A 24533-nucleotide genomic window follows, 5' to 3' on the forward strand; every position below is an offset into this window, starting at 1 on the left:
TGCCACCATGCCTGGCTAATTTTTGTATTTTGTTGTAGAGATGGAGTTTCGCCATATTCCCCATCCTGGTCTCAAACTCCCGAGCTCAAGTAATACACCCACCTCAGCCTCCCAAAGTGCTGGGATTATAAGCTTGAGCCAACGCACCTGGCAGAATATGCATTTCTAACAAGCTCCCAGAAGATGCTGATGCTGCTGGTCCATGGACCACACTTTGAAATATAAGACTTTATGGCACACATGTAAAAAGAAGCCTCTCCAAACTTCAAATAATTCTTCAGGTTATAGATCTTTAGCATATTGAAAATTTGATCTGTGCAGATTTGTGATGGCCATTTGTCAGTTTAGTGTTTCATGCATGTGTGATTTTTTAATATATTCGAGCTCTATAGAGTTGAAGCTGTCCCCAGCAAAGACATTACTTCATTTGTATTTCCTGACCACAGTATACAGTAATGACTTTGTAGAACTGCACAGCTAGAACGGAAAGAAAGAAAATGGAGCTAACACACCAACCAGCACATTCCCCAGTGCATTATAAGGTATTTTGAAATTTCGGTAAAGAACCGTGTAATTCTGCGAAGCTATCAGTTAAAAGAGTTTAATTTATTTGAAAGTTTCTAAAAAGTTAACATTTTTTTGGATATGAGCATGAAAGTGCTTGGATTCCTGATTTTAAATTTAGACAAAGCATTTTTTCCATTATGAAATGAAGACTAGTAAAAATTAGGTGAAAGGTTTAAGTTGTAAAAATCTTAAAAAAATACACCCCAGTTTTATGAGATATAATTCACATGGGATACAGTTCACTCATTTAAAGCATATAGTTCAGGGGTTGTCAGTATATTTGCTGTTGTGCAACCATCACCACAGTCAATTTTAGAACATTTTCATCACCCCATTTCCTCTGAACTCCCTCAACCATAGGCAACCAGAATCTACTTTCTGTCTCTGTGTTCGCCGATTCTGGTCATTTTATAAAAATGGAATCATACAATATGTGTTCTGGCTTCTTTCACTTAGCATGATATTTTCAAGGTTCATCCATGTCATAGCATGTATCGGTACTTCATTTCTTCTTTTTGTTACTGGGTAGTATTCTATTATACAGATACACTGCATTTTATTTATCCATTTATCAGTTGATGGACATTTGAGTTATTTCTACTTTTTGGCTATTCTGGATAATGCTGCTATGAACATTCATGTACATGTTTTTGTGTGGACGTTGGTTTTCATTTATCTTGGCTATATACCTAGGAGTGGAAGTGCTGGGCCATATGGTAATACTACTGGACTATTTTCCAAAGCTACCATACCATTTTACATTCCCATCAGCTGTGTATGAGGAGGGTTCCAATTTTTCCACATCTTTGGCAGTACCTGTTATTATCTCTCTTTTGATAATAGCCATCCTAGTAGGTATGAAGTAATGTAGAAGGTTTTTAATACCATTTTATTGTTGGATTTCAGAGTCTAAACTTTGGTGTCAGATAAAGTTGCTTCAGACCCTGTGCTTCTAGTTAAGCATGCGATTGTGGACAGGGCATCTAAACCTCCCTTAAGACTCGGTTTCCTCATCTGTAAACATGGAAAATGTTAGATCTTAGGTTGGTTGTAGTGACAGTAAATGTTAACTGTGTGTTCCGGAGCCTCAGTTTCCATGTCTGTAAAATAGAAATAATGGTTGTCATATCCGTAAAATAGGAATGGGGATGTTAACTCATAGAATTAAATGGGATAATCTGTGTAGAACACCTAACATAGTGGCCGATGTATAGTAAGTGATCACTAAATGGTTGCTTTTGATTATTTTTTGTCTTTCTGATTGTTCTTTTTTTATCCCAGATAGGAATCATTTCCCTGACTCCATTTTTCTTCAGCTCAAGCTGGTCTGAGTCTCCATCTCTGGGCTCCAGAAGAGCAAATACAAACAAATCTGGCTGAAAATTAGCAAAGACCATTTTTTAAAGAAATTGTTAATTTATTGAGTACTAGTGGGAATATCATGGCTAGGTATTATATTTTTTATTTCACTGGTTCAGTTTAACAGCAAATATTTGAGATCTTAACATTGTTAATTGTTGTGCGAGGCACTAGGGGTATCTTATTGAGTAACAACAGCAACAAAAATTTTTAGAGATGATAGTCTAGAAGACATTAATAAAACAATTGCACGGTTAATATAAAGTTGTGATGGGGACCGGTGCTGATGAGGAGAGAGCCAGAATACTTTGAGAGGACATCATAGGTAAATTTGACCTGATATCAGGGAGGTCTGGGAGGGCTTCTTGAGGCAGTGACTGGCTGGGCTCTGAAAGGTGAGTAGGGAGCAGTGACTTCTGCTTCTGGCAGTGGTGGGCTGAGTAACTGAGGAGCCAGTCTGCCAGGCACAGTCTGCTAATGAGATGATGCTGAATTTCTGGACTAGGATCTGGGGAGGCTGAAGGTCTGTGGAAGTGAGTGTGGTATTTGTGGCTGCTTTTGACCTTGGAATCTATAGTGGCATCTGTAGTGGGTTTGGCATCTTTTCCAAATTTGGTCCACCTGGAACTTCAGGGTGTAGGTATAATAAGATATTAGTTAAATATCTTTTAAAAATATTTTCTTTCTTTTTTTTTTTGAGATGGGGTCTTGCTCGGTTGTCCAGGGTGGAGTGCAGCGGCATACTGCAGTCTCTAACTGGGCTCAGGCAATCCTGCCTCAGCCACCTGAGTAGCTGGGACTCCAGATGCGTTCCATGATGCCTGGCTAATTTAAAAACAAATTTTTGTGGAGACGGGGGTCTCACTATGTTGCCCATGCTTGGGGTCTCAAACTCCTGTGCTCAAGCAATCCTCCCCCTTTGCCGTCCCAAAGTGCTAGAATTACAGCTACTGTGCCTGGCCAAAAATTTTTGTTTTGAAATGGGGTCTTGCTGTATTCCCCAGTCTGGTCTCAAACTCCTGGGCTCAAGTGATCCTCCTGCTTCAGGCTTCTGAGTAGCTGGGAGTGTAGGCTCAAGCCACTGTGCCTGGCTAATTAAATATTTTGAGAGTAAATCATCGTGAACTTAGGAGAAACTCTAAATCCAGTGTTGGTGTCTTTATAAGAGAAAGGGGAGGGAGATTTGACAGAAAGACATAAAGAGAAAAAGGTTATGGGAAAACAGAGCCTGAGATTAGAGTTCTGTTGATGCAAACCAAGGAATGCCTGGGGCCACTAGAAGCTGGAAGAGATAACAGATGGAATCTCCCCTAGAGCATTCAGAGGGAGTGCGGCCCTTCTCATCCCTTGATCTCGGACTTCCAGCCCCCAGAGCAGTGAGACAGTCAAGTTTTGTTTTGTTTTGTTTTCAAGTTTTGTTTTAAGCCTTGAAGTTTTGTGGCAGCCCTAGGGCAGCCCTGGGGAACGAACACTGGGCCATGAACAAAACAAACATGGGAGCCGAGAGGCTGAGCCCTGTGATACTGTCCGAGTGCCTTAACACGGCTGAGGCACCAGGTTCTGCCAAAGGGCAACAGTCCTGGGTGACACCCTCCCCTCACAATTTGGATTGGGATCGCAAGAAGCCACTTCCAAGGAATGCGCATGAGCCAGAAGTAAGACTTTGGAAGGACTGCAGCCCTGCTTCACATCACCTCAGTCCTCTGAAATTAAAGTAATCCCAGTGTACTAGTGTCTCCAGATTCCCAACAGAAACAAACTTTAATCCTCTCTAGAGGGAGATAACATCAATGGAGGCCTCTAATGACTTTCACAAGTCTGTTTGTAAATTCATTATTGTGCATACAATAAAAAAAATAGACACCCAGGGAGGCAAAGGCACTTGAGTTAAAACCAGTAGAAACAACAGACTATAGACAGATCAGCAGGGCTTCCAGATACCAGACACAGACTTTACAACAACTATGCTTCTTGTGTTTAAGGAGATACAAGATCAGATTGAGAGTTTTGGCAGAGAACTAGAAACTATAAAGAACCAAATGAAAATTCTAGTCCACACTGGCATGGCTCACACCTATAATCTCAGCACTTCTGGATTGAGGCAGGTGGATCATTTGAGGTCACGAGTTTGAGACCAGCCTGGCCCACATGGCAAGATCCCGCCTCTACTAAAGATAAAATTTTTTTTTTTTTTTTTTGAGACTGAGTCTCACTCTTGTTACCTAGGCTGTAGTGCAGTGGCACGATCTCGGCTCACTGCAACCTTTGCCTCCCGGCTTCAAGCAATTCTCCTGCCTCAGCCTCCCAAGTAGCTGTGATTACAGGTGCCCATCACCACGCCCAGCTAATTTTTTGGTATTTTTAGTAGAGACGGAGTCCCATCATGTTGGCTGAGTTGGTCTCGAACTCCGGACCTCAGGTGATCTGCCCACCTCTGCTTCCCAAAGTGCTGGGATTACAGGTGTGAGCCACTGCACCCAGCCAATAAAAGAAAATTCTAAAATTGAAAAACATAATAATCAAAATTAACCAAAAAAAGAGCAGATTAGACCCAGGCTGAAAAAATTGTGTGACCCAGAAAATAGCTCAGAAGAAAATACCCACAAGGAAGCCTGGAGACATAAAAAATGGAAAAAATTGGAGAGGGTAGGAGACAGATACAGTAAAAAGGTCTTACTTGTGTTTAATTGTCATAAGAGAGGAGAGGTGAGAGAAAATTGAGGAGACACAATATTTGAAAAGATAATGTGGCCAGCTGCGGTGGCTCACGCCTGTAATCCCAGCAGTTTGGGATGCTGAGGTGGGCGGATCGCTTGAGATCAGGAGTTCAAGACCAGCCTGGCCAACATGGTGAAACCCGGTGTCTACTAAAAGTATTAAAATTAGCCGGGCATGGTAGCAGATGCCTGTAATCCCAGCTACTTGGGGGGCTGAGGCAGGAGAATCGCTTGAACCCGGAAAGCAGACGTTGCAGTGAGCTGAGACCACGCCATTGCACTAAAGCCTGGGTGACAAGAGCGAAACTCTGTCTTAAATTAAAAAAAAAAAAAAAGAAAGAAAAGATAATACCTGAGAATTTCCTGCAACAAATAACAGGAACCATTCACAGATTCGATAGCCATATGAACTGAAAGAACCATATCTAATCAATTCCTGATACACCCCCGTGCTCTGCATAATGATGTTTCCATATGATGGTCCACATGGACAAAGGTGATCCCACAAGATTATAATGGAACTGAAAAATTGCTATTGTCTAGTGACGTGGTAGCTGTTACAATGTTGTAGGGCAATGAATTACCTATGCGTTTGTGGTGATGCTGGTGTAAACAGACCTACTGCACTGCAAGTGGTAGGAAAGTATAGCACATACAATTATATACAGTACATAATAATTGATAATGATAAACAACTTTGTTACTGGTTTATATATTTACTATTTACGCTTTCTGTTATTTTAGAGTATATTCCTTCTACTTATAGAAAAAAGAAAAGCAAATTGTAAAACTGCCTCAGGCAGGTCCTTCAGGAGGTATCCAGAAGAAGGCCTTGTTATCATAGGAGGTGACAGCTCCATGTGTGTCATTGTCCCTGAAGACCTTCCACTGGAGACGGAAGACAGTAATATTGATGATCCTGACTCTCTGTAGGTCTAGGCTAATGTGTGTGTGTGTTTCTTAGTTTTTAACAAAAATATTTAAGAAATAAAATAATTAAAAAAATTAAAATAGAAAAAAGTTATAGAATAAGGATATAAAGAAAATATTTTTGTACAGGTGTACAATGTGTGTGTGTTTCAAGCTAAATGTTACTAGAAAAGAGTCAAAAAATTAAAAGTTTATAAAGTAAAAATGTTACAGTAAGCTAAGGTTAATTTGTTATTGAAGAAAGTCTTTAAAAAATAAATGTAGTGTAGCCTAAGTGTACAGTGTTTATAAAGCATACAGTATTGGTTAGTAGTGTCCTAGGCCATCACATTCACTCACCAGTCACTCACTCACTCATCCAGAGCAACTTCCAGCCCTGCAAGCTCCAGTTACGGTAAGTAGCCTATACGGGTGTACCATTCTAAAAATCTTTTATGACATATTTTTACAGTACCTTTTCTTTTCTTTTTTTTTTTTATTTGAGACGGAGTCTCGCTCTGTAGCCCAGGCTGGAGTGCAGTGGCCGGATCTCAGCTCACTGCAAGCTCCGCCTCCCGGGTTCACGCCATTCTCCGGCCTCAGCCTCCCGAGTAGCTGGGACTACAGGCGCTGCCACCTCGCCCGGCTATTTTTTGTATTTCTTAGTAGAGATGGGGTTTCACCGTGTTAGCCAGGATGGTCTCGATCTCCTGACCTCGTGATCTGCCCATCTCGGCCTCCCAAAGTGCTGGGATTACAGGCTTGAGCCACCGCGCCCGGCCTACAGTACCTTTTCTATGTTTAGTTATATTTAGATACACAAATATTTGCTATTGAGTTATAGTTGCCTACAGTGTCAGCACAATCATGTGCTATACTGGTTTGTAGTCCAGGAGCAATAGGCCACCTAATATGCCATACAGATTAGGTGTGTGCCGTCTAGATTTGTGAAAGTACACTCTATGATGTTCACATAGGATGAAAAATACTACATTTCTCAGAATAGATCCTCATTGTTAAGCGACCGGTGACTGTAAGCACTGTTGAAAACCATAGATGAAGAGAAAGAGAGAAAGGCGGAGGTTGCAGTGAGTTGAGATCACACCACTGCACTCCAGCCTGGGCAACAGAGCAAGACTTCGCTTCTAAAAACAAAAACCAAACAAAAAAAGAGTGACAGCTGTGTTCTTAACAGAAACAATGAAAACCAAAAGTCTATTGAAATTTAAGTGCTCAGAGAAACTGTGAACCCAGAATTCTGTGTGCAGCAAAAATGTCCTTCAGAAAATACAGTTGAAATAAAGGCACTTTCATATAAACAAAAACAATGTTTTTGCCAGCACATCCACACTAAGGGAAACATTAAGTGTTTTTTGTTTGTTTTGGCTAAAGGAAAATGAGCTCAAGTTAAATGTTAGAGTTGTAGGAAGGAATGGAGACTTAAAAAGGGTTTCTATGTGGAAAAGACCAAATGATTATTAACTATAAAAATTATGCCTTTGGGTTTAAAATATATATAATTAAAATACATGACAACAGTGTCATGTAGGCTAGAAAGGAGGCAAATGGAGTAGAACTTTTCTAAGGTCTTTGCATTTCCAGGAAGAAGAACAAAGATCCAATTATATTAGACAAGTCAGGGTTGCATGTTGTATGTAGTCTGCGTGGTGGCCACCAAAACTGTGATAGTGTGTGATATCTAAGCTAAACAAGAAAAATAGAATCAGGGATTCTAAATCTGACAGAAGGCAAGAAAGGAGAGAAAACACTGAACAATTGGGACAAACAGAAAGCAAATAGTAAGTTAGTAGACTGAAATCCCAGTGTATCAGTAATCACATTAAATGTAAGTGGGTTTAAATGCTCCAGTTAAAATACAGAGGTTGTGAGATGGGATACAAAAGAAAATCCTGACTAGGCTATTTGAAAGAGATACATTTAAAATATAAGGATATTAAAAGATTGAAAGTAAAAGAATAGGAAAAGATACTATGCAAACACTAACCAAAAGAAACTTGGTGTAGCTATTTTAGTATCAAAGTAGATTATAAGGGAAAAATTACGAGTAGAGATAAAGATATACTGATAAATGAGAAAAAGTTCATTTTGGATATAATAATTTAAAATGTGAAAGTAATAATTTCAAAATAAAAGAAAAATTAATTGTAAGGGAAACAAGTTCATAATCATCGTGAGATATTTTAACACACCTGTCTTACATGCTATGCATCAAGTAGACAAAGAAATTTGTAAAAATGTAGAATTGAACAACACAAGTACTAATTTTTTTTTTTTTTTTAGAAACGGAGTTTCACTCTGTTGCCCAGACTGGGGTGCAATGGCACAGTCTCTGCTCACTGCAACCTCCACCTCCCAGGTTCAAGTGATTCCCCTGCCTCAGCCTCCCGACTAGCTGGGACTACAGGTGTGTATCACCATGCCTGGCTAATTTTTGTATTTTTAGTAGAGACGGGGGTCTCACCATCTTGGTCAGGCTGGTCTCGAACTCCTGACCTCAGGTGATCCACCTGCCTCGGCCTCCCAAAGTGTTGGGATTACAGGCGTGAGCCACTGCACCTGCCACAAGTACTAAACTTGACCTAATGGAAATATGTAGAACACTGTACCTAACAATTGTAGAATCTAAGTTTTTTTCCAATACACAGGCACATTTGTCAAAATTCACTATCTGCTGGCCATAACGCAAGTCTCAAAAACTTTCAAAGAGTTGAAATTGTGTAGAGTATGTTCTCTGACAACAACAGCATTAAGCCAGGTTCAATAAAAAGAATGTCTCAATATATTTGGAAATTTTAGATATCTATTTCTAAGTAACTTATGAGTCACAGAAAGCTTAAATATTTTCGGTTGAACAATAGCAAATACGTGTATATAAAATGGGGTACAGCTGAAGTCATGTTTAGAGGGAAATTTATAGCTTAGAATACATATGTTAGAAAAGAAGACATGCTGAAAATCAGGTAGTTAGAATAGCAACACATTAAGCTCAAAGGAAATAGAGTATTTTTTTTAAAGGATTTATGAAAGAATGAGGAGGAGGAGGTTGCTGATCAAAGAGGTATGCAGAGGCCCTGTGGCAAGAGGGAGCTTGGGGAAATCCTGGGGCTGAAAGAAGGCTATGGTGGTTAGGGCTGGTAAGCATCAGGAGCCCTTGGTTGGGACATGACACTGGAGAGGGTTGGAGGCTGTTAGGGAGCTCTGCCTTTTTTCTCCCAGAGTAGTGGGATGCTATTGCTTTAAGATTTTAGGAAGGAGCATGACCTAATTGGATCGTGGTTGAAAAGATGGCTCTAGCTGTGCTGCGGTTGACTGAGTGGATGCTGGCTGACCCAATGCAGTGAGAGATGCTGGCAGCCTGGGCCTGGCCTTGTGGCTGTGGCGATGGGGGAAGTAGCTGGATTTGAGAGATGCTGAGGAGGTGACATTGTGAGAACTCAGTGATGGTTTGGTGTGAGTGTTGGGGGAGAGAATATTTGTGATTCCTGTGATGAGCTGGATAATGGAACTCCTCTCTGATTTAATGAGCTGTGGTTGAGGACAGCTTTGGGGATTTTGCTGTTACCTAGCTCCGCTACTTGCTGTCCTGGAACCTCTTATTCTCCACTACCCCAATTTTGCCAATGAGCGACATAGATTCAGCAGTTAGGTGGCCTGCTGGTGTGCCATGAAGCCATATAGGTCTCACTGAACCCAGATAGGGCCTTCTTTGTCCCTTCCTCCCCAGCCCCCAGTCATGCAGCTGCAGTGAGGATGGTTCATCTGAGCCTGAGAGTGAGGACAGTGTGATGGGGTCGGGACCTGATCGGATGCTGGGGCCATTGGCTTTTGGAGGTGGGCAGAGGAGAAGGAGGAGGACTAGTCAAAAAAGGAAGGACTGTCAGGGGAGGAGAAAGAGGAAGGGGGTGCAGAGAAGCCCCAGAACCAGTATGGTTTACCCCTAAATACCTCAGTGTATGTCCCTACAAAACGAGGATATTTTCATATATAACAGTACCATTATACCTGAAAAAAATTTTTAACATTTAATATCCAGATCATTTTCAAATTTCCCCAATTTAACCAGAAATGTGATTTGTGACCTTTCTTTTGGGAACCAGGTACCCATCAAGTTTTATGCATTATATTTGGTGGTTGTTATCTCTTTAGTTTGTTAAATTAGAATAGCTTCCACTGTCCTCTCTTCCCGTTCCCTACCTGCCTATGACATCAAGTTTTTCAAGAGACAAGGGCAGTTGTCTTGTATTAATGACTTTTTTTTTTTTGAGACAGAGTTTCAGTGTGTGGCCCAGGCTGGAATGTAGTGGTGTGATCTCAGCTCACTGCAACCTCCGCCTCTCTAGTTCAAATGATTCTCCTGCCTCAGCTTCCCAAGCAGCTGGGATTACAGGCACCTGCCACCACGCCCGGCTAATTTTTGTATTTTTAGTAGAGACGGGGGTTTCACCGTGTTGGCCAGGCTGGTCTCGAACTCCTGACCTCAAATGATCCACCTGCCTCGGCCTCCCAAAGAGTTGGGATTACAGGCGTGAGCCACCGCTCCCATCTGTATTAATGACTTTTAATGGCAGAAACCTCCATTACTTTTGCACCAACCTAATAATCTTTCTGGATTTTTCTGATTGTTTTCCCATCATTCTTTTACAATGTTATTTTATCTTCTATATTTCCTATAAAGTAGAAGTGAGCAGTTTCAGAGACTCACTTCTATATTTTGGTTGACATTTTGGGCACGTCCCTAAATATGGAACGCTGTGTGCTCTGTACTGCATCCCACTTGGAGGAGGGCGTGTCCTCCTAGGCTGTCCCCCTCTGCTGTGTCGTTGCTTGGTTTATAGGAGATTTCTAGGTCTTTTCTTCCTTCCTTCTTTTTTTTTTTTTTTTTTTTAATAGAAATGGGATCTCCCTACGTTAAGCCAGTCTGGTCTTGAACTCCTGACCTAAAGTGAGCCTCCTGCCTTGGCTCATGCCTGTAATCCCAAAAGGCCTCCCTGGGATTACAGGCATGAGCCACCTTGCCCGACCAGATCTTTTCGTTGGAGATGTGATTCCCCCTTTACAATTAGGAAGTAATAGGTGATTCCTGGGCACTGTGCAGATATCCTTTACCCCAAATGGTTTCCACATTCGTACACAATACAGGACTTGCCTGAATCAATTTTATTGTGAGAGTTTGTGAAATGGAGATTCCCGCCTCCCCCATTCTGTCATTTATTCCACGTTTATCTGTTGGTGTTGTTCTATAAAGATATTTTCTTGGGGCTGGACATGGTGGCTCATGCCTATAATCTCAGCATTTTGGGAGGCCGAGGCGGGGGGATCACTTGAGGTCAGGAGTTTGAGACCAGCCTGGCCAATATGTAAAACCCCATCTCTACTAAAAATACAAAAAAAGTAGCCGGCCGTGGTGGCGGGCGCCTATAATCCCAGTTACTCCAGAGGCCGAGGCAGGAGAATGGCATGAACCCAGGAGGTGGAGGTTGCAGTGAGCCGAGATAGCAGCACTGCGCTCCAGGCTGGGTGACAGAGCGAGACTCCGTCAAAAAAGTGAAAATAAAAAGATATTTTCTCACTTCAACTGGGTTAAAGGCCACAGTTCCTCCTAAAAAGGCAGGGCAATTGCTGGATTCTTTCTGTATATTTACCAGTGTTCAAGGTAAGGATTTGGTAAATAGTCATCCCCAGTAGAGGCAAATGTTTCTCTCCCCGCAACCCTAAACCCCCACACCCACCCCGAGTATCACTGTATGGATTCATGGCAATTTTTATTCAGTGTTTTACAGTTAGTTACAGTCATTCTTTTTGATGCTCAAATTATCCTAATTTTCCTAGAAACACACCTTCATCTGGCTCTTTGGTCTTTGAAGGCTTGCTTGCTATGTTGTGATCTGTTTGCGTCTTCTGGATGGAGTCCTGGAGCTGGCGTTTCAGGTAGAAGGGACAGTGTGTGTCCTGCGGCCGCGGCGGCCAGCCCACGGCGTGCATTGCTGCCCATTTCCTGCCAGTCCTGGGAGGAGAGTGCCTAGGAGTTTCACGATTTCAAGCTGGCAGGTCTTTGTTTTCCTTTTTTGGATTGGCTTAGGTTTAAGGTTGTCCCAGCCTCATCAAATGAGTTGGGTAGCTTTCTGTGAGAAAGGCTTTTGTCTCTGCCTCTCATATTGCATCTCCATTTATTTTATTTTTGGGGGGAAGGTTCTTATCTGTGGTTTAGACCATCTGTCTCCTTACCACTCTGTCCATCTCGGTATTTTTCCCTTGCCACTGTATCCATCAGCATTCTGGGAGCCTCTCAGTTTTGTCTTTTTGCCACCTATGACATTTTCTGTAATGTACATTTTTCCCTTTGATTCCTTCCAGTTGGATTTTAATTTTTCCGTAGCGTGATTGTTTTCAGTTTTTTTTAAATCTTGGTCAACATCTTAGCTTGTTGTCTTTTAATTTAATCCTGTTCTCATTTTGGTGCTCCCTGTCCTTTAAAAACATTTTAATTTTAACTTTTTAAATAAAGGGCGTGTCTTCCTGCATCTTACTAATGACAAGAGTCGCATCTTTTCTAAAATGGTCTTCCATTTTCTGCAATCATTCATTTCAGGTTTGTGCATGTACTTTATGGCATGTTTTTCCATCAGCCTCCCCACTCCCCCTTTCTGTTTAGATTTAGTGTTCCTTGAATGGTGTTTGCCAGGCTGTGGGTTCGAATTGCTGTTTGCTGGGCACAGTCTGGGGCTGGCCATGGGTTGATCGGCCACAGGCCCAGGCTGTGTCTCTGCTGCTCTGGACGGGCTCTCCCCTCACCTTGAATTCCTGTGCAGTGGCCCCATTCTCCGTCTCCATGTGTGTTCCTGAGTAGTGGGTGTTTGTTGATGACCTGCTGCCCACTCTGCTGGCTCTGCTCTTCTGTGTCTGAGGGTGAAGGGTGTCTGCCTCCCTCTCCCCTGCAGGAAAGACTGGACTCTCATCCCCCGATGAATGGTGCTTTGTCCTTAGAGAATGATGGAAGAGGGACACTCTTTCTTTTTCTTTTAAACCTGCTATTTTAGCCATTTTAACAGGTACAGTTAAGTGCCATTAAGTACATTAATGGTATTGTGTAACCATCACCTCTATCCAGTTTGGGAACTTTTGTATCCCCTACATGGAAATCCCTTCTCCATCGTGAGTCACTCCTCATTTCCCCCTCCTCCCAGCCCCTGACAAGCACTAATCTGCTTTCCATCTCCATGGATTTGCCTATTCTGGGTATTTCATTTATTATTTATTTATTTTTTAGATAGAGTCTTGCTCTTTCACTCAGGTTGGAGTGCAGTGGCTCAATGTCAGCTTACTGCAATCTCTGCCTCCCAGGTTCAAGTGATCCTCTCACCTCAGCCTCCCGAGTGGCTGGGGTTACAGGTGCGCTCCACCATGCCTGGCTAATTTTTGTATTTTTAGTACAGAGGGGGTTCCACCATGTTGTGGCCAGACTGGTCTTCCAATTCCTGACCTCGAGTGATCTGAGTGCCCTGGCCTCCCAAAGTGCCGGGATTACATGCATGAGCCACCGTGCCTGGCCACTGAGCACTGTGTTTTCAAGGCTTATTTATGTTGTACTTTTCAGAACTTCCTTTCTGTTTTTGAGTGAATAATACTCTGTTCTGTGAATGCACCACATTTTGTTTGCTCATTCATCGGTTGACAGATATTTGGGTTGCTTCTACCTTTTGACTATTGTGAATAGAGCTGCTATGAACATTCATGTACAAATTATTATTTAAATGCCTGTTTTCATTTATTTATTTATTTATTTATTTAATTTTTGAGACAGGGTCTCTGCAACCCAGGCTGGAGTGCAGTGGTGCAGTCATGGCTCACTGCAGCCTCCACATCTTGGGCTCAAGCAGTCCTCCCACCTCAGCTTCCCAAGTAGCTGTGACTACAGATGTGTGCCACCATGCCTGGCCAATTTTTAAATTTTTTTGTAGAGAAGAGGTCTTACTATGTTGTGCAGGTTGGTCTTGAACACGGGCTCAAGTGGTCTTCTTGCGTCGGCCTCCCAGAGTGCTGGGATTACAGGTGTGAGCCACTGCACCCGGCTGACCTGTTTTCATTTCTTTTGGGTACATACATGTGAGTTAAATTGCTGGATAATTCTGTGTTTATCTTGTTGAGGAGCTGCCAAACCATTTTCCACAATGGCTGCACCATTGTAAGTTTCCTCCAGCAGTGTAGGAGAGTTCCCATGTTTCCACACTTGCCAACACTTGTTACTTTCCGCTTATTGTAATATAACGTTATAATATTTAATAATGTAAGAATATTGTAGTATTAATCGGTTCCTCAGTGACTAACAGTGTTGAGCATCTTTTCATGTGTTTGTTGACCATTTGTATATATTTTTTGAAGAAATATCTATTCAGATCCGTTGCCCATTTTCCAATTGGGTTGTCTTCTTGTTGTTGAATTGTAAGAGTTTTTTTATATATTTTGAGTACTAGACCCTGATGAGATACATGATTTGCAAATATTTTCTCTGTGAGTTGTGTTTTCACTCTCTTGATAGTGTCCTTTGAGGCACAAAAGTTTTGAATTTTGATGAAGTCCGATTTTTTTCTTTTGTTGCTTGTGCTTTTGGTGTTATACTTAAGAAACCATCGCCTAATCCAGAGTCAAGATTTATACCTGTGTTCTTTCACGAGTTTTGTAGTTTCAGCTATTATTAATATATTTAGTCTTTGATCCATTTTGAGTTATTTTTTGTGTGTGGTGTGAGGTCAGGTTCCAACTTCATTCTTCCTGTGTGGATGTGCAGTTGCTCCAGCACCATCTGTTGAAGAGGAGTGCTCTCCAGCTGGAGTCTGCCTCCCCAGCTGTGCAAACAGCCCTGCAGTATTGAAAAACAGCCACAGAGCTTCTCAGGAGTACTTGGTAATCTCAATGGAGTTCATAAAGTGATTCTTAATAGAATTATTCTTATGGATGGTTATGAGACATTTACATATTTAAAGGGTTTAAAAGGAAGTATCTGCATTTCAGAATTTTTACTGCCATGGAACTCGTCTACATTTTATTTTGTTTTGTTTTATTTTTTTGAGACAGGGTCTCACTGTCACCCAGGCAGGAGTGCAATGGTATGATCTCTGCTCACTGCAGCCTCTACGTCCTGAGCTCAAGTGATCCTCCCACTCAGCCTCCTGAGTAGGTGGGACCATAGGCATGCACCACCACACCTAGGTAATTTTTGTATTTTTTGTAGAGATGGGTTCTTGCTCTGTTGCCTAGGCTGTCCTCGAATTCCTGGGCTCAAGCAGTCCGCCCGCCTCAGCCTCCCAAAGTGCTAGGATTACAGGCGTGAGCTACGGCGCCCAGCCTCTTCTACGTTTTAGATTTGAGAATATGGACTTGATTCAGTTCTTTTTATAGTTTGGTAAACTTGAAATAACACTCATCTCATTAAATCCAGTCTCATTTGACATTCTCTGTATTTGAACTCTGATAAAAATGGACACTATAGTACTCAGAGGCTGGGCAGAAAGGAAGTCTGAGAAGTTGTTCTCTATCTCCTTTCCCTCTGTGTGGTTGCTGAACATTTCTATGTACTTCAGGAGGGCAAGCAGAACCAGGTTTGTCAAGAATTGAGGCATGAGTCTATTTTTTTTAGTTTTTATTTTTTTCTTACATTTAAGGGCGATCTGACAAATGAGGCGTGAGTCTAATGCCAAAGTGTATTTTTATTGTCCAATAGTCACATTGTCTGTGTTTTTATATCTGACTAGTGTTTTGAATAAGTGGGAATTTTGCTGTTTATAGAAACTCCTTGGTAGTTAACTGCAGCTTCTTTGTCCTCTGGCAGCAGAAATGGGTATAACCATTTGGGAAAGTGACTTAGTGAGTGAGTGAATAACTCCGAGAGACTCTTGGTCCAGAATTCTAACACTGGGACTCTATCCTGAGAAAATAATCTTAAATATGAAGCTCATGAACAACATGTTTATTGTACCATTAAATATAAAAAGTTGCAAACCACCCCAGTGTCCAAGTCCAGCTTGGGACAAACTCCACCAGAACACTCCAGTGTAATGACTCAGTGAGTTAATGATAATAGCTGATAAAATGGGTACTGTGGGCGAGTCCTGTGCTGTGCTCTGTGCGCGTGCTATGCCACTTCACCTTCACAACTTCATGGCGGCTGCACCAGGTCACAAAGCCGGAAAGTGGCCGTGTGCGAGGCTCTCAGTCCCTGAAGCCGCCAGCCAGGTAATTGAGGAGGGCAGCAACAGGGACGGCACTGTGTGATGTTGGAGAAATAAAGAGGCAAAGCTGTGTTTACAGAATGCGTTTCAGCAGTGTGTAAAACACTGGGAATAAGGTGGAATAGGAAATAACACGGAGGAAGTTTCTCATGATATTGCAGGTCGGGTTAGGTGGTGGGATTTGCATTATTTTTATGTTTACATCTGCTTGCCTGCAGATTCTAAAATGAGCATGTATTATTTTATACCAAAGGAAACAAAAAGGCATAACATGCTTCCCTTCAGTGGAAGACTCCTAATGGTAAGAGGGGCTGTGTCACGATGTGGTGATGATTCAGGATGGAGAAGTGGCTGCCCTCAGCCTTATCTGGAATGTCCTAAAACAACTGAAACAGTACTGTTGGATCAAAACAGATTGAATTTCAGGAGTCAAATATACAAAAGGGCATGCTTGTGAAAATACAGGATTTAAGTTTCATAATATCCTAATAAATGGGTACATTATATGGAACAACTTAATTATGTTCCCCTTTGTTTAAACTTTAAACTCCTGTGTTGAAATTAAATCTACACTTACCAAAGCGGCGAGCTCAAGGTCTTGATATAAATAGGATGTATTTTAGCTTGAAATATAAACTGTTTGATGCGTGTAACATTATCCGTTCTTTAGATATGTTCATAATGATATTAGCATCCCTAAACATTTGAATAAATAAAAAATAGCATATAAAGGAATAACACAAAGCAAAAGTAGATCTAGTTGCAGCATATTGTTGTTTGGAAAAGCAAGTTATTAAATAATTCGTATATCATATAACTCCCCTTTATGTTTTTTAGTTTAATTTTTTTTTGACACAGGGTTTTTTCTGTTTATTTTCCAGCTCTGTCACCCAGGCTGGAGTGCAGTGGTGTGATCTCGGCTCACTGCAACCTCCGCCTCCCGGGTTCAAGCAATTCTCCTGCCTCAGCCTCCTGAGTAGCTGGGATTACAGGTCTCTGCCACGACACCTGGCTAGTTTTTGTATTTTTAGCAGAGACGGGATTTCACCATGTTGACCAGGCTGGTTACGAACTCCTGACCTCAAGTGTTCCACCCGCCTTAGCCTCCCAAAGTGCTGGGATTACAGGTGTGAGCCACCGCACCTGGCCTTGACACAGGGTCTTGCCCTGTCACCCAGGCTGGAGTGCAGTGGTGCCATCATTGCTCACTGCAGCCTTGGACTCTTGGGCTCAGGTGATTTTCCTGTCTTGGCCTCCCCAGAGGCTGGGACTACATGTGTGTGCCACCATGCCCAACTAATTTTTAAATTTTTTGTAGAGATGGCATCTCACCGTGTTGCCCAGGCTGGTCTTGAACTCCTGGGCACAAGTGATCTGCCCACCTCTTTCTCCCAAAGTGCTGAGATTACAGGTGTGAGCCATAGCACCTGGCAATTTTATTTTTACGTTTTTTTTTTTTTTTTTTTTTTTTTTTTTTTTTTAAGAGAGGCACACTCTTGTTCTGTCATCCAGGCTGCAGTGCAGTGGTTCAGTCATAGGTCACTGGAGCCTAAATTCCTGGGTTCAAGCAACTTTTCTGCCCCACTTTCCCTAGTAGCTAGGACTACAGGCATATGCCACCATACCCAGCCAATTTTTAAAGTTTTTATAGAGATGGAGTCTCTATAAAAGCAGAGGGATACTTTACTATGCTCTGTTGCCCAGGCTGGTCTTGGATTCCCGGGCTCAAGTGATCTGCCTGCCTCGTCCTCCCAAAGTGCTGAGATTACAGGTGTGAGATACCATGCCCAGCCCCACTTTTCTGTTTTATTTACACACTTGAAAACAGACGGAGCTGGGTGTGGTGGCTACGCCTGTAATCCCAGCACTTTGGGTGCCCAAGTCGGACGGATCACCTGATGTCAGGAGTTCGAGACCAGCCTGGCCAACAAGGTAAAATCCTGTCTGTACTAAAAATAACAAAAATTAGCCGTATGTGATGGCGCACGCCTGTAGTCCCAGCTACTTGGGAGGCTGAGGCAAGAGAATCACTTGAACCTGGGAGGTAGAGGTTGCAGTGAGCCCAGACTGTGCCACCACACTCCATCCTGGGCGACAGAACGAATCTCTGTCTCAAAAAAGGAAAAAGAAAAAAAAGAAAACAGATGGGAAGGATGTTATCTCGGAATGTGAATAGTAGGTGTTAGCAGTGGTTGGGCTCTGGGTGGTCTCAAGTAAATAAAAAGTAACCTCCAACAAACAAGTCTGCCATGAGTTGGTCCGTTTAACACAGGACTTTATTTCCACCAAATGTCAGAAAACAGGTGAGGAAGCAGCTGGTTGAGCACGTGCCAGGGGAGAGGAGGTTGAATGCTGATAGTGGCAGCACTGCCGCGTTGTTCTCAGGTGCTTGTGAGATCCATAGGTCAGGAAGCTGGGGAGGCTGCCTCTGGCCCAGGCAGCACCAGCTTCAGGCCTCTGGTATGTTTCACTGACTTCCAGGTTTCCAAAGCGCCCTGTCTGCACCCCTCTTATGACACTCAAAAACAATTTGTGGAAATTTCCAAACAGACGCAGAAGTAGAGACCGTTGAATTAATTACATCAGCCTTGTGTCTTTCTTGTTTCATCTGTTTCCACCCCCTTCTCCCACCCCTACTTTTTTTCCTGGGCATTTTAAAGCGAATTATTCTGTTCTTCCTACTATGTCAAGTATCCTTCTGCTGGAGCAGTTTCCTGAAAGGTCAAGGGTCGAGTCCCTTTCATTGTAGTATTCCAAGCGGCACTCAGTACTCAAGTGTTCAATAAACATTTATTGAAACAGAGTGATTTCATTCCACAGCTCGATAGGGAGATGGATTTTGTTCTGTAGGTTTCACAGAAGCTGAATCTTTCCTACCTTAATGAACCACAGATAGCATGGTGTATTTTGGGATGTCGCTCCTGCTGCTGGTGGTTAAGGTTTGTGCCTTTGGTGTGTAGTGCAGATGGGTTTGTGCATAAATTCACTTTCAGAAAAAGTAGGGTGATTGGTTATGGCTTTAATTTAGTCTGAACTTGTACAGACAAAAATAATGAAAAGTAAATCTTCCCCAAACATAAAAAAATGTTTTTCATTTGCTGTCTAAGCATGGAGAGAGTTGAAATCAGACAGGTCTGAGTCTGAAGCCCACATCTGTCACTTCACTGTAGATATCTGTGTCCTTTCTGGACCCCAATTTCTTCATTAGTAAAATGGGGCCATAACTATTGTATGGGGCAAATTAAATACAGATTTTACATAAGCTCCTGGCACACAATAGGCACTCCATAAATACTGATTCTTTCTTCTCCTTGCCCATGATTCTGTGAAATGGGAACATTTCCTGGGCCTCCCTTAGACGGTCATTGTATGGATAAAATGGGTAATCTCTGGAAAGTGCTTACACCTGAGCCTGGAGCAAGTCAGAGCTCATCTTCCTGGGTACTGCTACGGGTGCAGCCCCTGCCCTGGAAGTCCTTTTAAAATCATATGTGTGCCTTCCCTGTCTCGTCTACCCTGTTCCCTTTCCCTAGAGGTAACCACTTAACCATTTTAATTGTTATTTTGGTTAAATTGTTTCTTTTTGAAAAAAACTTTAAGTTTATCTTCTTCACACACACACAATGTCCTCCTTTTTACACAAAGATATTAATAGCATGTTCCATTTTTTTTTTTTTTTTGGAGATGGAGTTTTGCTCTTGTCTCCCAGGCTGGAGTGCAATGGCACAATCTCGGCTCACTTCAACTTCCACCTCCCAGGTTCAGATGATTCTCCTGTTTCAGCCTCCCGAGTAGGTGGGATTACAGGCGTGTACCACCACGTCCGGCTAATTTTTTGTATTTTTAGTAGAGATGGGGTTTCACCATATTGGCCAGGCTGGTCTCCACCTCCTAACCTCAGGTAATCCACCAGCTTTGGCCTCCCAAAGTGCTGGGATTACAGGCGTGAGCCACTGCACCTGGCCTCTTAATAGCATGTTCTATGCATGTTCTGCACAGTTCTCTTTTTACTTACTCTGATTTGGAGACCGTTCCATAACATATAAAGATATCTTCCACAATCCTCGTATAGATATGTGGTACTGCAGAGTTGGAATGTACTGTAGTTTTTCGACCACTAGCCTGTTGGTGGGCATTCGGGTTATTTTCAGTGTTCTACTATAATAGTTTGTAGCACATAGCCTTGTACAAACTTTGTTTTCTATTTTGCCAAGGTGTCTTTTGGGATAGATTCCTAGGAGTGGGCTTGCTAGATCAAAAGAGTAAACGCATGAATAACCGCTCTGGATTTTGCCAAGTGTTTGTCTTCAGGGCCATCCCATTTTGCAGTCGTGTCAAGTGCCCAGCTCCCCATTGCCATAGAAGCAGAATGTGTTGCCTCTTTGTTTGTTTGTTTTTTTAATTTGTTTTGAGATAGGGTCTTGCTCTGTCGCCCAAGCTGGAGTGCAGTGGTGTGATCACAGCTCACCGCAGCAACCTCTACATCTTGGGCTCAGGTGATCCTCCCACCTCAGCCTCTCAAGTAGCTGGAACTGTAGGTGCACTAATTTTTAAATAATATTATTTTTTGTAGAGGTGGGTTCTCTATGTTGCTCAGGCTAGCCTTGAACTCCTGGTCTCAGGTGATCCTCTCACCTCAGCTTTGCAAGTAGCTTGGACCACAGGTGTGCACCACCATGCCCAGATCGTTTTTTTTTTTTTTTTTTTTTTTTTTAATTTGAGGCCGGGTGTGGTGGCTCACACCTGTAATCCTAGCACTTTGGGAGGCCTAGGTGGGCGGATTGCCTGAGCTTAGGAGACCAGCCTGGGCAACATGGTGAAACCCCATCTCTACTAAAATACAAAAATTAGCTGGGCGTGGTGGCTTGTGCTTATAGTCCCAGCTACTCAGGAGGCTGAGACAGGAGAATTGCTTGAACCAGGGAGGCGGAGGTTGCAGTGAGCCGAGATCGTGCCACTGCACTCCAGCCTGGGCGACAGAGTGCGACTCCATCTCAAAAAAAAAAAAAAAATTGTAGAGATGGGGTCTCACTGTGTTGCCTAGGCTGGTCTCAAACTCCTGGGCTCAAACTATCCTCCCGCCTCAGCCTCCCAAAGTTCTGGGGTTACAGGCGTGAGCTACTGTGCCCAGCCTTGTTTGTTTCTTGTCAGTTTGATGGTGCAAATAGTATTGTCACTTAGTTTTGTTTTTCTCTTCTGAGCTAAGTTGAGCATCTTTTCCTTCATTTCAGGGCCTTTTGCGGTTTTTTTTCTGTCAAATGTTTGTTCATATTTTTTGTCCCTTTTTCTACCAGGTTGTTAGTCTGTTCTCAATTTTTTTAAGTTCTTTAAAGATTAGGGATATTAGTCCTTTGTGGTATTTTGTAAAACTTCCTGGCCTGGTGTGGTGGCTTATGCCTGCAATAAGGGAGGCCAAGGCCTGCGGATTGCCTGAGCAACATAGCGAGACCCTGTCTCTACAAAGCAAAACAAAACAAAACAATTGTACCTGTAGTCCTAGCTACTTGGGAGGCTGAGATAGGAGGATCACTTGAGCCCAAGAGGTCAAGGCTGCAGTGAGCTGTGATTGAGCCACTGTAGTCCAGCCTGGTTGACAGTGTGAGAACCTGTTTCAAAACAAAAACAATACTTCCTGAGGCACTGGCCTCAATTTTTTTAAGTTCTTTAAAGATTAGGGATATTAGCCCTTTGTGGTATTTTGTAAAACTTTCTAGCCTGGTGTGGTGGCTTAATTAAGATAATTAATTAATTAAGATAAATAAACCCACTAAACCCGAGGGACTGTTGGTCTGGGGAGGGAGACAGCCTCATAATGGATGTTCATGTACTTGCAAAGTGATGACAGCTAGTTCTGCCTGGGGGGAGTCTGGGAAGACTTCCTGAAGGTGGTGGCATTTGACTTAGGTCTCAAAGCTTAGTCAGTAGAAGAGGAGCTGAGGATTTCCAGGCAGAAGAAAGATTATATTCAAAAGAGTGGGGAAATAACAGAGTCAGTTGTGTTTGGGTCAGGTGGTTCTGGGAGGGGTGAGAGAGGAGCCTTTCAGATTGGGAGGAGCCCTGTGGGCCCGCGAAGCCTTCCTAGATGCCATGGAAAGTGAGGAGAGGTGTGGGAGTGGGCCCTGGCTCTGAGACCGTATTCTTCTTCCAGTCACCTGGGAGCTTCTAACACGGTGGCTCCCTGCCCCTCCAACACTGATGCTCGTCACTGGTTGGGTGGGGCCGGTGGTCACTGTTTCTCAAAGCTTGTCAGGTAATTGTAATTGGCAGTTGGGGTGAGATCCTCCCGTTGAGAGAGAGAATTGTGGCAGCAGGTTGGAGGAAGGATGCACAGAGGACAAACTTGGTGTGCTAAGGAGCCACCTGGGCTCTTGGCAAAAATTCATATTTCCAAGGCTCAGGAGGTTGGGCGTGGGGCAGTAATTTGCTTTTTCTTTCTTTCTTTATTTTATTTTATTTCTATATTATTATTTTAATAACCTGTACTTTTTTAAAAACTAGTTCAGTGAAGTAGTGAGAACGGGGTAGAGAATAGAGCAAGGAGTTCAGTCTGTAGCTGGTTGTGAACCCTCATTTGAGATAGCTCACTGCCTTCAGGCCAGCCATAGCCTGCATTTTTAACAAACGTTCCAGGGATTCTGATGTGGTGGTCTGGGCCACACTTTGAGACACACTGAGCCTGAGACAAGAGGCAGAACAACTTAAGCCTGAGGTAGGCGGGGCTGAAGAGGAGGGGCAGAATCTTCCATTATTTTATTTATTTATTTATTTTTTTTGAGACAGAGTCTCTCTCTGTCGCCCAGGCTGGAGTGTAGTGGCCGGATCTCCGCTCACTGCAAGCTCCGCCTCCCGGGTTTATGCCATTCTCCTGCCTCAGCCTCCCGAGTAGCTGGGACTACAGGCGCCTGCCACCTCACCTGGCTAGTTTTTTTGTATTTTTTAGTAGAAACGGGGTTTCACCGTGGAATCTTCCATTATTTTAACAAATACAATCAATGATCCTAGGTAGCCAGTTAGAAATGGGGAGTGAAGGAGGAAAAGAGTTGAGCGCCTGCTACTTCTTTTAGATTTGATGATGCTATTAATATTAACTAAAGAGGAAATGTGGGGTCAGTGAACAGTGAGATGAGGTACGTTTCAGTGTGGAGGCCTGGCCCGTGGGGACGCCAGCATGCAAGACTAGGTTTGAGTAGCAGTGATGCTGACAGAGCGGGAGTGAACTCAGCCAACCCCTCGTCATCAGCCAGGAATGCATTTGGCTGCAGGTTGATGTCATCAGGACCCACACTGGCTACCTTGGAGCCTCAACATGCTTGCTACAGCACTAGATGTTGTGTGTTCATTCAAAGCAAAGGTGCTACTGCGGCTACACGTGTTCCCATATACCAGCTGAGTACTCACCTACCTCCCCACCCCCAACAGAACTGCTTAGGTCTCCTTGACTGGTACTGGGGTAATGGGGATTAGCCCTATGATGAAAGGCCCCCCCGCCCACCACCCCCAACTCAGAAGCAAGGTCCTGTGAGCAGTGAGGATGTCTGGGTATGTGTGTGTAGGTGTTAACAGTGTTGGCCATACCACAGTAAGAGAAGTGTCCTGGGTTTAGGAAAAGTGAGTGTGAACTCCAAATGAAGGGCACATCTGGAGCAGCTCTCTCTTGGGTGTTTGGGTGTACACATTGTTGCCACTTTTTGGCTTTTTTGGTTTGGTCCTTGCTCACATTAGTGGGGGCAGGAATGAGGTGTCACTCCTCCTGTCAGTAGAAGCTTTGGCATAGGAACTTTGGGACATGGTCAGTTTTAATCTTGGTGGCAGTGCATTGAAAACAAGGGTAGTGGCAGTGGGGAAATTGGATTCTCTTGATGGGTAAGGGAAGGATGATGTCCTTTTTCCATGGGTTGGTGTTTTGGAGTCTTCAGAAAACCTATGTTGGGTTCCTTTCTGTCAGAGTTAGCACCAGACTCGGGGTCTGGCTCTGCAGAGCTGCGCGCGATTCTGCAGCGCCGTGGTTGCCTGGTGTGCTCTCTCCTGCTGGCCGTTGGTGTCATGAAGATGCCGATGTGGCACACATTCCATTGCCGCCTTGGGCATTCCCTCAACTTCTGCCAGGATGCAGTAAGATCAGGTTATACGTAGATAGGTGGTGGGTAAGTTGCAGGTAGTTCCTGAATGAGGATGAATCTGTGGGTAGTGTTTTGAGTAGATACAGGAATTTACCTTTGCTTAATTGATTTAAATCAGACTTTTATGCTGAAGTTTTATTTTGCCAACAAGTATTGTCTGGGCTCTGGGTTTGAATTCTAGGTGTGACATTCATTAGCCAAATGGCCTTGGGTGAATTACTTAATCCTCTGGCCCTCAGTTTCTTTGTAAAGTGGGGATATTACCACCACTTTCAAAATTGATGTGAGGATTAAAAGATGAAAATGGCTCCTACTCGGGTAGTGGATGTGGTATGTGTGAAGTGTTGGAGATAATCTGGAGGTCTTTGAATATGTTTTGCATGCCTTATGTTTTGTGAACAAATTATTTTCTGATTGCTTCCTATTTGTGAATCATGGTGCTTATAAATTGCAAACCATAGACGAAGCTTTGAGTTAGAATTGGAGAGGCCTGGGATTTCTTTTGTGACCTGTCATTAGTTGTTCAACCGGGCAAGTTACTTAGTCTCTCTGTTTACCAGTTTTCTTATTAGTTAACTGGAATGTTAGTTTCTGTCTCATAGACCAGAAATGTT

The 24533-nt window shown here is 43.0% G+C and overlaps 1 protein-coding gene across 13 annotated transcripts in view; it reads left to right on the forward strand.

Moving 5' to 3' along the window:
• DGKD (diacylglycerol kinase delta) overlaps positions 1-24533 on the forward strand; it is a 207538-nt gene that overhangs the window by 90490 nt on the left and 92515 nt on the right. The window contains exon 1 of one of the 13 annotated variants that reach the window (XM_077957923.1): positions 15665-15803. The exons of the other annotated variants lie outside the window; for them this stretch is intronic. Coding sequence (XP_077814049.1) covers positions 15705-15803 — 99 coding nt within the window. The 5' untranslated portion in view covers positions 15665-15704. Of the gene's footprint in view, positions 1-15664; positions 15804-24533 lie in introns of those variants that run through there. 13 annotated transcript variants of the gene reach the window in all.

The sequence above is a fragment of the Macaca mulatta genome, chromosome 12 (genome assembly GCF_049350105.2).
Source record: "Macaca mulatta isolate MMU2019108-1 chromosome 12, T2T-MMU8v2.0, whole genome shotgun sequence".
NCBI classification, from domain to species: domain Eukaryota; kingdom Metazoa; phylum Chordata; class Mammalia; order Primates; family Cercopithecidae; genus Macaca; species Macaca mulatta.